The sequence below is a fragment of the Lasioglossum baleicum genome, chromosome 10, assembly GCF_051020765.1.
Source record: "Lasioglossum baleicum chromosome 10, iyLasBale1, whole genome shotgun sequence".
NCBI lineage: Eukaryota > Metazoa > Arthropoda > Insecta > Hymenoptera > Halictidae > Lasioglossum > Lasioglossum baleicum.
The window spans coordinates 8,218,807-8,234,714 of NC_134938.1; the positions used below are offsets into that span (position 1 = coordinate 8,218,807).

The 15,908-nt window shown below is 42.1% G+C and overlaps 1 protein-coding gene across 1 annotated transcript; it reads left to right on the forward strand.

The window, feature by feature from the left end:
- The first annotated feature begins 2,939 nt into the window (after window positions 1-2,939).
- Window positions 2,940-8,969, forward strand: LOC143212562 (uncharacterized). Its single transcript, XM_076431471.1, has 2 exons — window positions 2,940-5,171; window positions 5,792-8,969. The coding sequence occupies exons 1-2, from the start codon at window positions 4,136-4,138 to the stop codon at window positions 6,223-6,225; spliced, it is 1,470 nt and encodes a 489-aa protein (XP_076287586.1). The 5' UTR covers window positions 2,940-4,135; the 3' UTR covers window positions 6,226-8,969.
- The last annotated feature ends 6,939 nt before the right edge of the window (window positions 8,970-15,908 follow it).

Consider the following 15,908-nt stretch of genomic DNA (forward strand, 5'->3'; position numbering starts at 1 on the left):
TGCGCTGCCGATTGGATCCAAGTGGTATGAGCACCGACGAGATGTGGTATGAGGATGCTTCACACTCATTTTCGTGTACAGCATACACTATAAAACAAAACAGGATGTTAGACCATGGATATATGTTAGACACTACAAAATGTTCAGTTCTTGCTAATACGCCTAAATCCGCGAACTATCGGTAACATGGTGTGCGACACCGAAATGGTTCTGCTCGTCGGTGTCTACTCCTCCGAGGTCTTCTGTGCTTCAGTAAAATGTTCTGTTTTCTCGACAGACCTTTTATTCTCCTTTCAATTATTCTGTTGGCTAATAGACAGCGCCACGAGGATTACTGGCAAGTGGTGTCACCTAACAGTGCGGTGTCAGCATTATCTTTAATTTAAAATTGTTCAAAATAAGGGGTTACCTGTTTTGCTAATATGTAGAGAGAGATATTCAACCATAAAAGAGATTGAAAATATAAAACAAAAAATATCGTCGAACATTGTAACCGGCTGTGTTTATTATTCTTAGTAATTAGTAATTGTGTTCATTATTTTATTCAACTCTAAGTAAATATCACTTCGCACTTCCATTATACATTACATTGTAATTTTTACAGATATAGGTGTTGCAATTGTTCACCAACTTGGAATAGAAATCTGTACTCGTTTCTCATGTAGAAACGAACGTAGAATGTAGAAGTCACGAGAAATGAACTGTATTTTTTCTATGCATTTGAAGAATATAATAAATCGCAACTATATTAACAAAAGTAATGTTATTTTGTTTTCTTTCCAAGTATTAAACTTTTAATTTTCCCAGAGGAAATTTTCCAATCAGCAAAGGAATTTTTTGTCACGTTCATATTTTTATAAATCGAGTTATAGTAATTATTATAGTAATCTCAGACTAGTAATATCAGTTGACCTCGACATTAACGCTCGTGTTCCCGATACTTTCTGTTCTGCGTTACAACTACCAGCGTGTCGTATTAATGAAACAATAATTCATCGTGTTCCGCTCTTTGCATAGTAAAGCCGTCTATCTGACTGTACGTGACAGCCGGTTCCTATCGGTGAATAGAAACAAATTCACAATCAAAATGTAGATTAGGTTGCAGCGTACATATTTTACGGGTGTATAGCGTTGTCGATCGACGATGTATGCTTCGAAATGATCAACACTCCCGACGATCGTTAATATTCATACCACTAATGCGGCTAATGATTCGTTCAGCTCACATACTTTCGCTAATCTCGGAATTATATGGCGCGTCCTTGTTTCCCATTATTTCGTATTAAACAATTCAATATTTGTTATATACGCAACGCTCACAATAGTCCTTCTCACAAACGGTTCAAGGAAAACAAGAATAAAGTAAATACTAAAGTAAATAAAATAAATACTAACTTTGTAAAAATTTTAGTTTAAAAGAGAACGCTATTTAATTTTTAAAGAGTTACATGGAGGGCTAAATTATTCAAACTCGGCCGTTACTTTTTAAACCAATGGCCATAAAAGGTGTTAGGTAGTGGCCAAGTTTGAATAATTTAGCCCTCTACGTAACTCTTTAAAAATTAAATAGCGTTCTTTTAAACTAATTTTTACAAACGCTTTTTTCGGTATCGCAAGAGGTATTTCGAAGCTAACGAACTTGACCGTATCTTGTTTGATCGCACAACTTTTTACGGCCATAGGAACTTGGCTCCTGTTTACAGGATGTTTTTGTTGGTCGAGTATACTCGCCGATGTACAATTTATTTAGCGGCGACGCGCGCGAAAAGTTATACGCCGGCTGACAAACTCGTTAATTAATTATACTGAACGAGCGATAATTGCGGGAACGAAATTGAAAATGTTTCAGCCCGGTTTCAATTCGCTGGAAACGTTTTTCTACCCATTCGAAAATCGTTTTCGAGGGAACAGTTTAATCGTCTTGTAAAGCAGGTTTTAACTGGCGGCAATTTAATGGGAAAAATTGGTTTCAACGGAGAGGTTACCGGCTGTTGAATGAATGACCCTGTCAATACACGTCGACTACTGTTCCGCAATTTTCTTTTTATTTCAGTGTAAGCTTGCGTTCGCGAGCGTAACGCGCGTTCTAGAATTACGCTCGGTACACCCGAGCTGGATGGTGTTTGAGTTACGCTGTTTGATCCCGAACCGAATGTTTAACCGTGAGTAATGTCAGCATTCTTGACGGTATCCCGATATCCGTAGTAGGATCTCGAACGGGTGTCCGATAGCAAGAGCAGCTCATCTTTTGCATGATTCAGTCGACTGTCAGGTGCGAGACGTGTTACACCGTCCTCCAACCCCTTCGTGCTTCCGGTTCCCTATAATTCTTTCTCGTACGGTCCGTTGTCAATGTCAGTACGCTCCAACCGAGGGAAATATGAATCCGTCAAAGTGGAATTTTGTTTCCGCGGCGGTGGTGAGTAAAAATCAATGCCTCGATCACTTTTTCCTACCGCTAGAGCTGCCACTATTTTTCCGCCACTGTGTATACGAACCGTGTCGAAGGATATCGCAGGACTTGGAAAGTGTTAAGTCTCTGAAACGTTTACGAAGATCCTTCATTCCGATTAACTGTTGCCAGGAAATTAGTTGAAACCGAAGTGGTTCGTATGATCGACTAAAATAAAATTAAAAAGAATGTTGAGAAGTTTCGAAGTTCCAAATGTAAATTTTAATTGTGAAATTGCATTGCATACCTTCAAAATCTTTTATATCCGCATACTTGCGGAATCTTGAACAACCATGGTTGTAAAACTTGAGCAAAGACACGAACGGAGACATTAAAAAGTGATCCAATTTAAAAACAACGATGATGCTCAAGAAAATGACGTGAAATAAAATGATTGATTGCTTCCTCTATCGTTTTTTTTTCTATTTTATTAGCTTGCTTTCTTGTTTGTCTGTCTGTTCTGTACAAATTTTGCAATTGATTTTAAACTAACTTCCCCATGAGCTAGAGACTTGAAATTTTAAACATAGCTCAGAACTGGATGACAATGCAATATTTTTACTTAATAAAGAGCAGTAACTTGCCCCAGTTCCCACAGAACCACTCTGTATAAAAAATAATTTTGGCAATTAAAGCAATAAATTTAGTGGTGGTTCAGATTATCCAATTCTTATCTGGAAAAGTTCGCGTTGATACAAGTTAATAGTTGCGAGTGAACTGCAAATGTTATGCATTTACAAGCACGACTGCCTGTGGGAAAGTTACCGCGGTAAAAAATGTAGTAAAGTCTGACCAGATTTTAATTTCGTTTGTAATCTGATGAGGACGTGATGTTTCAAGAACGACGTACAAAAATGCTTGCTTAATTAGAGGTTCAGTAAATTAGTTCTCTCGAGCATCTAGATTTGCATAAATCTGTTGTCAGGCGGATGGAAACCGTAGCTTGATTATGCGAACTACTCGAGCGATAGAATATTATGAAATTCTAATATGGATCATGCAAAAATGGAAATTCAATTGCAGTTCGATCACTTGATCTTTTGTCCTCAAAATATTTATGGGTATCTTGGAACTTTAACCACTTGAACCAAAGTTTTCTGTTAAAAATATGAACCACTGAATCTTCCAACGTTGAATTAGCATTCTGAGAATGAACATGAACAAAAAGCAATAAATGGTCCCGATTTAAGAGGGTAGACTCGTTTCTAGGATTGCAAGGGTAGATTGCCAGACCGCAGTCGCCCTCGAAAGTCCTATTTTTACGTTTACGAGACGTAATTTGCCATATTCTGCGCATGTAAAGTTGCGATAGCTACACTGCCGAATAATGCAAATTTTCTTTTGAGGGCGATTGCGGTCTAGATTGATCTTTTATCTAGGGCTATTGACTACTGAGAAACCCCATCTTTATCGAAACGAGCAATCCTAGAAACGAGTCTGCCCCCGTGAAGTAACAAATAACATATAGTCTCACAGTGAACAGTCTTCGAGAAAAGCAAACACTCTTCCGGTGGCGTTTGCCGGGTAGCTCGGCTCGAGCGGGGCTATTACCCGTCAATTCCTCGGTTAACGTGACAGTAGCTAGCACGGGGTCTCTTATCGCAGCTATCGTTAATCTCCGCGGTGGTTTGGGAGAGCGTGGCGGCGGGCTCCAGACAGCAACAACAGGAACATCAGGTTCCGATGGCTGCGGTGAACCAATCAGCTAACGCGCCACCCTACTGGGAGTACATACTCCGTGAATTCGTGTTCAAGACGATCTCGCCGCCGCCGTCGTCCAACATGAACCTGTACAGACGTCTGTTGGACGCGCCGCTTTACGGTGGTCCGTTTCCGACAGAATCGAACGACGGGGCCAGCGTCGTTCTGTCACGGGGAGACGTTTATTACCTGCCGAACAGCAAGTGGTTGCTGTGCCAGGAGGGATGCGTAGACTGCGAGGAGTGCTCGGAGCATACGCACCCGGTGCTCAAGTGGGTTTTGAGGCAGGTGAAGAGGCGACCGATTCACGGCCAGGAGCGGCAGGACCTTCAGCTAACGCTGATCCCAAAGATCGACGGCAGTTACCTCCTGAAAAGCCTCTGGCCGAGGTCGCACGTCTACGTGACCACTCCGGGCGAACTAGACGCGTTCCTAACCGACAACCCAGCTCGCCAAGGTCCCGACAACCAGGACGACAGCCTCGGACTGCAGAGGAAGTCCAGCAATTCCTGGAGATTCGTCGAGAGGGACTCGTTGCCCGAGCGACGCGTGATCGGAGAGCAGAGCAACGGCACAAGTCCACCTGAGACTGACGCCCCCGGAAGCGATAGCACCACGTCCGATCATGAAAATGCGCGGAACACCACGTCCAACGAAGTCTCCGACCGTACCCCCGTGAAATTGCCGGATAGACCTACCGGGAACGATTCCATGCCGACACCGCTAGCCGAGAATGCGAGGAATCGATCGAAACTGCTACTGCCGAAGCTGATCCTTGGAACTGATCAACTCGGACAGAAACACTTGGTCCACGTGGTACCTGCAGATGCGACCATCGCCGGCAACTCGACGTATCCTGGCCTGATGGCCGCTTTGAGTACCGTCGGAGTTGGTCGGGTTCAGAATAGGACCGCTTATCAGAGGATATTGAAGAGGATCTATGATTCGTTGAGCAGCAACAAGAGATCCATCGAGAGCTTTCTTGATCCTCCGTCCCAGAATGGTAATCTGAAATTTGGTATTGATATCTTGTAGCAGGTGTTGGGTAATTCCGGTGTATATTGTTTGGGTACAGACGTATTGATGTCGAGGAATCGGGTAGATTATTATTGTTTGGCCATTAACACTAAACCTGCCACGGTGACATGACTGGTTTTATATGTGCCCGTAATTATTACATAATTTGTTTCGAGATATTAGGTTGTAAAGAAAGAAATGCAGGATTTAAACCTATGTTTTTAAAGTGTTATAAGTTACGTAAAAAACAATAATATGAAAATTAATTTTATGGAAAATTTAATATTGTTTAATAGTAACATTAAATTATTATGGGAATTGATTTTAAAACAAAATAACGGTTCATTTTTGACAGTATCGTAAAAATTACATTGAATTAATTTAGTTTAAAATAACGTGATGTGAAATAACTGATAAACTCACGTTTTTTTTTTTAAATTTTGACATTGACCACTTTCATAATTATGAGCACATATTTTCTAATTATTGAAATTATACAAATTCATTTATAGAAAATAATGGAATAAATTTCAGACAATTGTCTTTAGAGTTGCCATTTTCATAAGGCAATCATATTCAGCAATTAAATCGTGATAGGTCTTAATTAACAATGTGGTACAAATTTAAATATGTGTTTCTTTTTTTTAGACCGTCAGCAAGAAGTGTATCAGCAGGAAGAGACAAGACACAGCCTCGCAGGGCTAAAACAATTGAACAGACTACACCGAGATTACACGAGAACAATCAGAAACGAGAGTCAACGATGGCCTTACGTTTTGAATTGGAGCAGACAAAGGAGGGACTCCAATGACGAAACAGACGTGAAAACATTTATAAATGATTTGGATCAAGACGGAAACATTATTCCTTTGACAACGAGTAATCGATCTAATACAGTGCAGAACACCAAGCATGGGCCACGCATGTTCAAAGTGGTCGTCAGTACTGAATCAACGACGAAATCATTAAATAAATCAGACGCAACTGCAGAATTTGGAAGAGACATTTCGAGAAGTAACAATCGGTTCGACTACAATAGCACAATATCAGTTTGATAAATAGAGCTCAATAAACGATTATTATATATTCCTACAAATGTAACGAAACTTATTTTTACAAAGTAGATTATAACACACTGCTAGTGGACACTGGTAGATTAAAAAAGGCAAAGCGACGAGATCGTAGAGTAATTAATTCAGTCTGCAGTTTTACGTGCAGTGACTAAACTGCAACGCGAAACGTGAAACTCTGGCGTTTAATATTTTAAAACACTGTAATTTCGTTTTCGAAAAGTACTGTGCAGATCGTTTCAATTTGAATACCGATGTATTTTATAAAAATTAATTTTCTACCTGTTATATAGTCTCGCAATTAAATTAGACTGCGGAATTTTGTACGAAATAAAAATGTCATTCAATTGCGAAAACACACAAGGGTTGAATAGAAAATTACCTTTCCTTTCCATAATTTTAACAAGAATAAAAGTATTCACACAATTTATTTTATAAATACTCTAAATACTCTAAATTCTCCAAAATCTCTAAATTCTCCAGAATCTCTAAATTCTCCAAAATCTCTAAATTCTCCAAAATCTTTAAATTCTCCAAAATCTCTAAATTCTCTAAATTCTCTAAAACAACGTACACGATACTTGTGACGTGTTCAATTACTTACACCTTACACAAAGGTAAGTTCTGTTTCAAGCAACGTTATTAATTGAAAAAACCTCCGAAATTAATGATCGCATAATAAAACGAACTAATAGCGCTTACCTTAGCGATGCCACACACCGTAAGCCCGCGGGTAGTTCCATGGCACCGCTAAGAGGATCGACAATCCTTAATCAGGTCTGGCGCGATCGTTTAAAACGATTATAACCCTTCCTTCTCCCGCCCTTGGTGTCACCATCCCTTGCAACAGTCTCGCGCATTATCTAGCAGGTCGGAAGGGCGGCGGTGTATCCCTCTGCGTGTGACCTTCGCGGGCTTGCTTAGCTCCTCTTCGTCGCTGTGTCGCAATGGTGCCCGATACACAAGGTGTACCGGAAGTTATAATGAAACAAAAATACAGGAAATCAGTCACAAATGACCTTTTACAATTAATACGAATATTACAATAAAAACTTTCTTACAGGAGCGCGACCTTCGCAGATCTTCATGGTCGACTTTCTCGAAAACAAAGGCTTGATCCACAAGGTGTACCGGAAGTCATAGTCGAACAAAAGAACCTGCAACGAATCAAACATTATAATTCTCATTATAAATATTATAATTAGACCCCACATACTTACGCAAAATAAAAAGTTTGAGCATCAATTGCAAGACACAAAAGCTAAGTATAAATTTATATTGTTCATTGATAACTTTATAATGTGGTGAAAATAATATATTAATACTCTTAGTCTTTTAATATTTTCACTGTTTTAAATAGCACTTGCTCATTTTTGTTATAAACGCATCAAATCCGAAGTCTAATTAAAATGAAAACTTCCTCACAAGTGACAGACACGCGACCTTGGCAGATCTTCGATTTCCTGGAAAACAAAGGCTCGAACGAAAAAATCAATTCCTCAGTTTCGACTTATTTTCTCGTGTAGAATCAGCCTCTCGGTTGTGGCATCAACAGTGGAACACCCTGTATAAATATTTACCTTCCCAAATGGTATTGGAATTCAACTGGTGCAGGAAAATCGAGTGGAGATCGACCGATTCCAGAATTTCGACTTTGCCTGAGAGAATCGCCGGCTGTCGGATCGAGGCACGATTTCGCATCCACCCTGTACACTCTTCCTCTTCGTGTTTCCGCAAGCTGTACGCGGAGAGTCCCGCGGATGTATGCAGACGATAGTGTTCGTGTTCGTGCACGCGGGTTGAATTTGTGCGGGAGTATATAGTATACCGTGCACCGCGAGAAAGGATGGGTTTTAAGAGGGTCAAGGGTTGGGGGGTTGGTGTTTCAGGGGTGGACTATAGGAGGTGAGACGACTGACTCAGGCGGTAAGGTTTGAGGAGCAGAGGTAAGCCGGCGCTTATATTTAATTAAGGAGGATACGGGCTCGAGCGAGGAGAGAAAGTCGGATGCGGCGCCTGTGCTCGGGGGCTGCTCCGTCTCCGTTACTCCCCCAACCCCCCCTGTCACTTACTAAAGAGAAAGGGAACAGGTCTGTGTGTTTCTTCTCTAATTATCTACCCTTCGCGTCCTGGCAGCCACGTTCACTTTCCACGTCTGATATCTGCCGCGCGATCCGCTTCTCCTATCTTTTTTACCCGATTTCCGGCCAACTTGCCGCGTCTTCCTCCATTTCCTCCCCGTCTGATTTCAGTCTCGACCCTCCTTCTCGCTTTCCACCCTCTAAGGTTTCTCTGTCTTTCTCTGCGTCGATCTTCCGTTGAATTTTCTCTCTCTCTCTCTCCGTTGGCCCATTTCTTATCGAAGACGGACGATCTCTCCTCCGGCTGGCCGGATCCGATCTCGTCATGAGCAATTGCGAATCTCGACGCTGGACGTCCGGATGCGCGTCCAAACTTTTTAATTAGATCGATCGAGCACGCCGCTCGCGAACATTCATTCGTTAACGCGATAGATCCTAGAGAGACAGCTGATCTTGTGACTCCGAGTCGTATCAGACGTTTAACACTGTACGTCTAAATATGTGTTTGAGTAAAGAAAATCGAATCAATTTCCATGTAATTAACTTTGTAGTTTGAATAATTATGAAATGAAAAATATGAAGTCGGTCTTTTGATTGCTTTTGATTGACTGGCTTGAGAAATCGGGTCTTTAGTATGTCAGAAGCACAGTGTTTTAAAAACATTAAACTAACATTTTATAATTGTATTTAAACTGGAAATTTCCAATGATTTTCTGGGAATGCTATCTGTGCTATGTCAAAAATTTGTAAGTATAAGATGCTTATTCAGAGCTGGGTAAAATAGTGTTCTAAATAGTAAATAGTAAAAATGAAATGAATGTTATTTATTTTAAAGTATGCGTACCACTTTAATGCCATCTGTGCTATGTTCAAAATTTTTAAGTATTGGATGGTTATTCAGAGCTGGGCAAGATAGTATTTGAAATAGTGAATAGTGAATAATCCTATTTATTTGAAATTATGCGTACAACTTCAAAAGTAATAATTTCATTTATGCAGTAATTTTTTAGAATAGCATTGTATTTCAAAGAAGTATTTTTTCGTTATTTTCAATTTCAATTTGAAATATTATTGCCGAAAATAATGACTCGAATTCAGATTGTTAAAATTGAAATATTTGATTTTGTGGTTCAGACTGTTAAAATAAAATATCTTAGTTAAAATACTATTTTCTTCAAGCAAAATAAAATCTAAAATATTGAACAATATTTGAAATATTTGTTTCGCCAAATAAAGCCCACCTCTGTACTTATCTTTCAAAAATGAATAAAATTTTGCTGTAAAAATGAATAGGGTGCAATTACACTTCTATACACGATTAACATCACAATAGCAATGCACAGAGGAGTCCAACGATATTAAATCTCGTTCAGAACGTCGTCCGAACATTTAGGAATCGTGTAACTTAAATTTCATTGATTTCGACGAGGTTGAACACGCGACTTTGTTCCAGATTTCAAGGATTACGGATCACTGCGGCGTCGCGACGAGAGATATTCCGTGTTCCAGCAGGTTCCTCGGCGTCTCTTTCCGATCCACTCGTCTTTCCTGTGTCGTATCCAACACCCAGCGTCCTCCAACCTCTGGCGAAGTGTTTCCGTGGCCTTTCCAACCGCGCAATCGGACGGTGCAAAACGATCGATCTGATCGGCGGTAGATTGGTTTTAACGAGTTTCCTTTCAGCACGGTTTATTGAGAATTGCGACCGCTTTCGACGAGCCCCAGAAACCGAATACGCCGGGGAAATTTCGACGGAAGATCTTAATTAAAGACGCTCGCCCCCGGAGGAGGGAAAAAAAACGAAGCCCGGGGAACGGCGCGTCCCGTCCGAGATTGGTGTTATTGCTGCGCCGAGGCGGGACGTTCTATTAACATCCTGCTCCCGATCCAGTTAATGACTGTGTATATAATTCAGGAAACGCCCGGAGAAACCGCGGAACCCGGTCGCCGCAGCTTTTAATAGGATCGCTAACGGGTCTCAATCGGGGAAACGGAATCATCGATTGCTTACGACCGAGAGGTTTCTTTCGGCGCGAGGAGTCGATTAGAAATCTATTTGCTGGATGGTAGTTCCCCTGTGTAAACGGAGGGTGGAGGGCAAACGCGATGCACCAGGGTAGTCCCGATGCTTTTAATTATGTGGACACGCTGATCGAATGTCGAGCACCGCGGTAATATTCTTGCCTGTTGAGCTTTCAACGATCTCCAACGAAACTGAGATCACGTCTGACATTCTCTAGGGGCGCACCGTCGAATCGGAAGAATCGATTTTATAAAAATGAAATCCTCTCTGTTGGCACGGTCCTTCTAGAATGTTATAGCAAATCTTTATTCGAGAAATCGCGAAATAGGTCACGGAACATTGGAACTTTGAACGCGTCTTTCAGGAAATCAAGTTTCCCAAGGAAGACTAATCTGGATAAAATTTTGCAGTGACTTTCATAAGAGAATACATCTAATTTTTAAGGTTCAATTATCAAGAATAATAATATCAATTTTCAGGAAAAGAGTTTTCAAATTTTTCTATCTTAACCTCTGAAGTTATACCTCGAAATTTAGTAAATGTAGGGCAGCGTCGAAAAAGTTGTGGCAAAATTACGTATGAAAATGTAGCGGGACGAACATTTTTCTTTGACGCCCCGGCTGAAAATAATGTTATCACTTAATGGCGTCAACTTGTACTGTAAACGCGAGAATTTTTCTGCAACAGAGAAGCTGAAAACTGTGTCAAATACACAATCCACTGCACGGTTAAAAGTACTCTTTCCACAGAAATTTGAAACTGTTATTATTCATTAATTTATTCCGAGTATTCGCATATTTGAAGATCGACTCTACGAATAAGTCGAATTAAAAGAAGAAATAACGATTGTTTACGCATAGAGAATAATGCGAAGAGGAAATGTTAAAATCCGCTTGGTTGATATGAAAATATGTCTCGCTATAGACGAGGGAGCAGGAAGCACGCGTAATATCATCGAGATTAATGATATCAAAGAGAAATTTCATTGCATCAAAAATCACTGACCGGAGCGGTGACGTTAAAGTCGCAATCCATATAATACGTATTTCAATAACCACCCCCGGCGCGGGGCTAGCAATTTAAATATTTCCCCCTGTTTCGAGGATTGTTATCATGTCGCAGCATCGGTTATTAATGAATCGCATTTACACCAATGGAAAAACGATTTTATAAACGTTTTATGGAAGCGTGTGTAGCTTAACAGGAGGGGTGAATGCGACGAGCGTGATCATGCCGAACGAGACGGAATTATGAAACGTTGTTCTGATTAAAAATAATGGAAATATTATTTTCCGGAATAACTCGGATTCCTTTCGGAAACTTTCCCCGGGAAAATGCTGTTGCCAGGCGAATCTGAATTTTATATCGGTTAGATTATTCCTAATGGGGCCTGAAAGAAATAAGTTGGAAAGTGGCGGTGTGCCCCACGCCAAAAAAACCATGATCCAAAGGTCATACAAAAAAGTTTATTAAATAAAAAAGATGCCCCTACTTATTTTAAACTAAACAAAGGAAAAGCCATGAAGATTCATCATTGGAGTCCTGAGATATTTAATTTTATGTAAATTCAAAAAATTATGGTTTTTTGCAATTATCTGGAAATCAAGACCGAAACAAAAAAAGTGATAGGGGTAAAAGTTGTTCCATTTGGGGTCCTCTACAGCTGGTTAACGTTTGGCCGTTTAAAAACGGATGACCCTGTATACAGTAAATACTCTATCGACGCAAAAAGGTGCTACACGATGGACGCAAAAAAAATATCCCTTCCACTGTAGTAATCTGATCTCGGCTCGGCTATATCGGTGTGAACCACTACTAATGCGACGCGGAGAGTCGCAGTCGTCGGCACAGTTCAAAGGCCCGTGCGATTAATTGACGATGAATGTTGCGGGCGCAAGAAAGGACAGCGTATGGGAAAGAAAGAGACGCGGAGAGTCGCAGTAGTCGCTTCGGCCGCGCGCGGTCTTTGAAGCCCAAAAAGGCTTTTGCGTCGATAGAGAATTTACTCTACTGTCCATTTAGAAAAATGTCGGCCTCCCCTTCTGCTCCCTACAAAAAAACTACCCCAAACACACCTGTCCGATCCTCGCTCGCCGATTTCACCTGAATAGCGTTTCACCTCGAAGCGTGACGGATCATACCCATTCAGTATCCCTCAATTACGTACGCGGTGCGCCTAAAGTTTTCACTTCGGAAAGAAAACAACGAAGCCTGTTTGATCCGGTGCTCCCACGGGTAAACTGTTCGCTGGGGCATCATCGACAACCAATTACGTCCGCGGTTCCTTGAAATTTCTTCGGGCGGTGTCCCCGGGGAGTCTCGCGGGTAGTATGCACAGGGCCAGAGAGGGGGGTACGGAAAGAGGAGTGGGTGGGGCGAGTAAACTGGCGAGGTGTTCCAGCGGAAATGAGGGGAACGAGAGGCGAAAAGAAATCAGTCGGAAAAGAGAAGAGCGTGGGAGGAGCTGGCGGGCTTTTAACGGTAAGACCGTGGCGGTTGGTAGCCCGTCTGATGGGAGATTGACGGTGCTCCCGGTTCGAGGAGATAAGGCCGGCTAGGCGAACGAGCGAGCAGGACGAGGGAGACGAACAGGTTTGACTGAACGCGCCGGAAAAGGCCGTCTTCGCCGTTCTCAGATATTTAAATCCGAACACCAGCCTCGAACCGAAATCTGGAAGACGAGAGGGTGCCGTGCACCCTGGTCTCTCGGCACAGGGGGGCGCGGGGGGTGTTCGTCTGGAACGGTGTACGTTGAGCGGTCCATTGAAAGCAAGACTTGAAAGCGAGCACGATAGAGAAAGAGAGAGATACAAGGAAGAAGAGAAAAAGAGGGAGGTTGAGACGGGGGTGGGAAGGAAACGCAGAGCTAGTTGTTCAAGCGTAACGTGTATTCTTGTCGGGGCGAGGTAGAGAAAACGGGTAGACGTTCTTCGCGGGCCCCCTTCGCGTGGAAACGCGGCTGAAGGAGTAGACGAGAGAAGAGAAAAAAACGCGAGGAAACCAACGGAAAGATTCAGAACCTTCTTAATGGTGTGGGTGTGCCAGCCGGCGAAGGAGTGAGTTTTAAAAACATCCCGTCCAATACGTCTCTGGTGCCGGTTTTATCGTTGCCTCTTGCTACCCCCTTTCTCTCTCTCTCTCTCTCTCTCTCTCTGCTTCTTCTTCTCGGAGGAGGAGGCTGCCAGGCTGACTCTCCGCCCGTGAACCTGCTCGCCGCAAAGCCCTTCCCGGCTTGGGTACCCGGGTACTCGCGCTTCACGTACTGTTGCCTGTAAATCCTACCGAAAAGCATCTGCCGGTATCAAGGAACACGTCCGCGAGTGACACATGAGCGATCTCTTAGAGCCCCGAAGAGTAAGGCATGCAATTTTATTGCGATTCCCGCCAGCCACGCTGCTGCAAGATAGCGGCCGCGTTTCGCTTAATGTTTGAACCGGCCTGGCCCGGCTGCAGCCCACAATGGCTGGCAACATGAAACACTCGCGTGAACTAGACTAGACATCAAAATGTTCTAGTTCACAGTTGGAGTCAAACGTTTCCCAACGCAACATATGATGTGAATCGTGTCAGATTAGACTGCGGATCTTTATGCATTTGTAGCAAAATTGCGGAGATGAAATTCAAGTTTGTTGTCAAATTTAAAAGCATTAAGGGAAGAAATAAACTTATATGCATGTAGAAAGTTTGATCAAAGTCGGTCAACACTGCAATAAGCCACATACGTTTAAAGATGAGAGCTCAAGGGTGAAAATCGCAGATTTTTGTAGTTCACTGCAACATTAACCGATTTCGATGAAATGTTCTGTATGCGTATAAGTTACCGAAATCTGCGAAACGCATTTTTTAAATTATCGTAAAAAGTTGAAAAAACATCATTCTTAAAATTCGTACGACTTCTACCAATTGCAATCTAGACAAAAATTTTTGTTTACTCATTTTCTCTAGCAAACTAGACGCTCTAACATCTTTAAAAAATTCAAGTCCTCTGGACCAATTTTAAGAAAGTTATGCGATTTTTAAGAGTGTCCACTTAATATTGTTCCCGACTGATTGAAACAGTTCTGAGTACACTGCGGATCTTTATGCAAGATAAAAATGTTCTTCATTGATTATGAGAGAAGCAGGAATAAAATAAAAACTGATTTCATCCCTTAATGACTTCATTGCACTAAAAACAACATTGCAATGTTCTTGAAATTTTCTAATCCTTTATTGTTTCATATTTCACTCAGCCAATTGTTTCATAAATGCATAAAAATCCACAGTCTACTTATGAAGAATCGAAATAACGTTATAACTGTTACGAGAATATCGGTTCTGGAGTTCTGCAACTGTTATTTTTCGGTTCTGGATTTCGATTCTGTCATTCTGCGTTCAGACAGAAGGTGTGCGGACCAACACCTCCACACGGACACACACAAGTTCGTGCGCGGGTTACCGATCCGATATCGACGCGAAGACATTTCCGGTGGTGAGGTTGAAACACAGCAGCTTCATTCTCCGTGCCTTTTTGCGGTGTTGTTTGACCGACAGGGGAAGATTGGATATTTCTTCGCCGGCGAGGTGCGCAGTCGGTTTTTCCTTCGACAGCGAGGCGAACGAGACTACCCCCGCGCCCTTGCGTCTCGCCGAATGTTTTCGTTGGAAGTCGAAGGTTCAAGGCTAGCGTAAAACGGACGAAAATGCGCGACGGTCACAAACACACAGGTGGGTAACACGCGAAACGTTCCTAGCCGCCGAAATAAAAGGGGTGAAAAACCGGTCTGGGGAAAACTCGATGCCGAACAGAAACGAGACGGGACGAAGGGCGGGTAACAACTAAAAACAACTCGATCTATCGACATCCTATTTCGTTTCCTATTACGCGAACGTCTGGAGCACGCGATTTATTTGCTTTATTTTCATATGGAATGTTCTTTGGCACGATCTCAAAGGCGAAGGCCCCCTGTATGCCCTCACCTATGCCGCCCTCGGTGCTCTGTCCCTTGAAACACTCGCGGATCAAGCTCCCGTGCCCTCGTGGATCCGACGGTTACTCACACACGATTACGATCGACTTGCGCCGAACTAATATCCGAATTTTTGTAATTCCTTTTGCCTGGATATTGCAAGCGTGCTTCTATCGAGCCGCGAGGCCCACTACTCTCCCGCTCCTTTTTCCCTTGTAGGCTGCCCGATCTTTGATTGTAAGTGGAACGCTCCCTAGTCCCTTCGAAATTGGTCGATCATTTACCCTGCGAACGCTGGAAACATGTATAGATTTTCGTGTACGGCTGCAGATCTTTACGCAAATGTGTCTTTTTGTTTTTGGAATACAATGAATGAATACAATGTTACATTAAAGACAATGGTTGCTAAATAAGAACGCTCCTTAGTTCCCTCGAAATTGGTCGATCATCAACCCTGCGAACGTTGGCAAAATAGATAGATTTTCACGGACGGTTGCAGATCTTTACGTAAATGTGTCTTTTGGTTTTTGGAATATATTGAATGAATACAATGTTACATTAAAGACAATGGTTGCTAAATAAAAACGCTCCTTAGTTCCCTCGAAATGTATAGTA

What these genes read in the sequence shown, in the direction of transcription:
- LOC143212562 (XM_076431471.1), top strand. Translation starts at nt 4,136, where the DNA reads ATGGCTGCGGTGAACCAATCAGCTAACGCGCCACCCTACTGGGAGTAC. An exon ending in GAATGGTAATCTGAAATTTG is followed by an intron (nt 5,172 to 5,791) that starts GTATTGATATCT and finishes AATGTGGTACAA; the next exon opens with ATTTAAATATGTGTTTCTTT.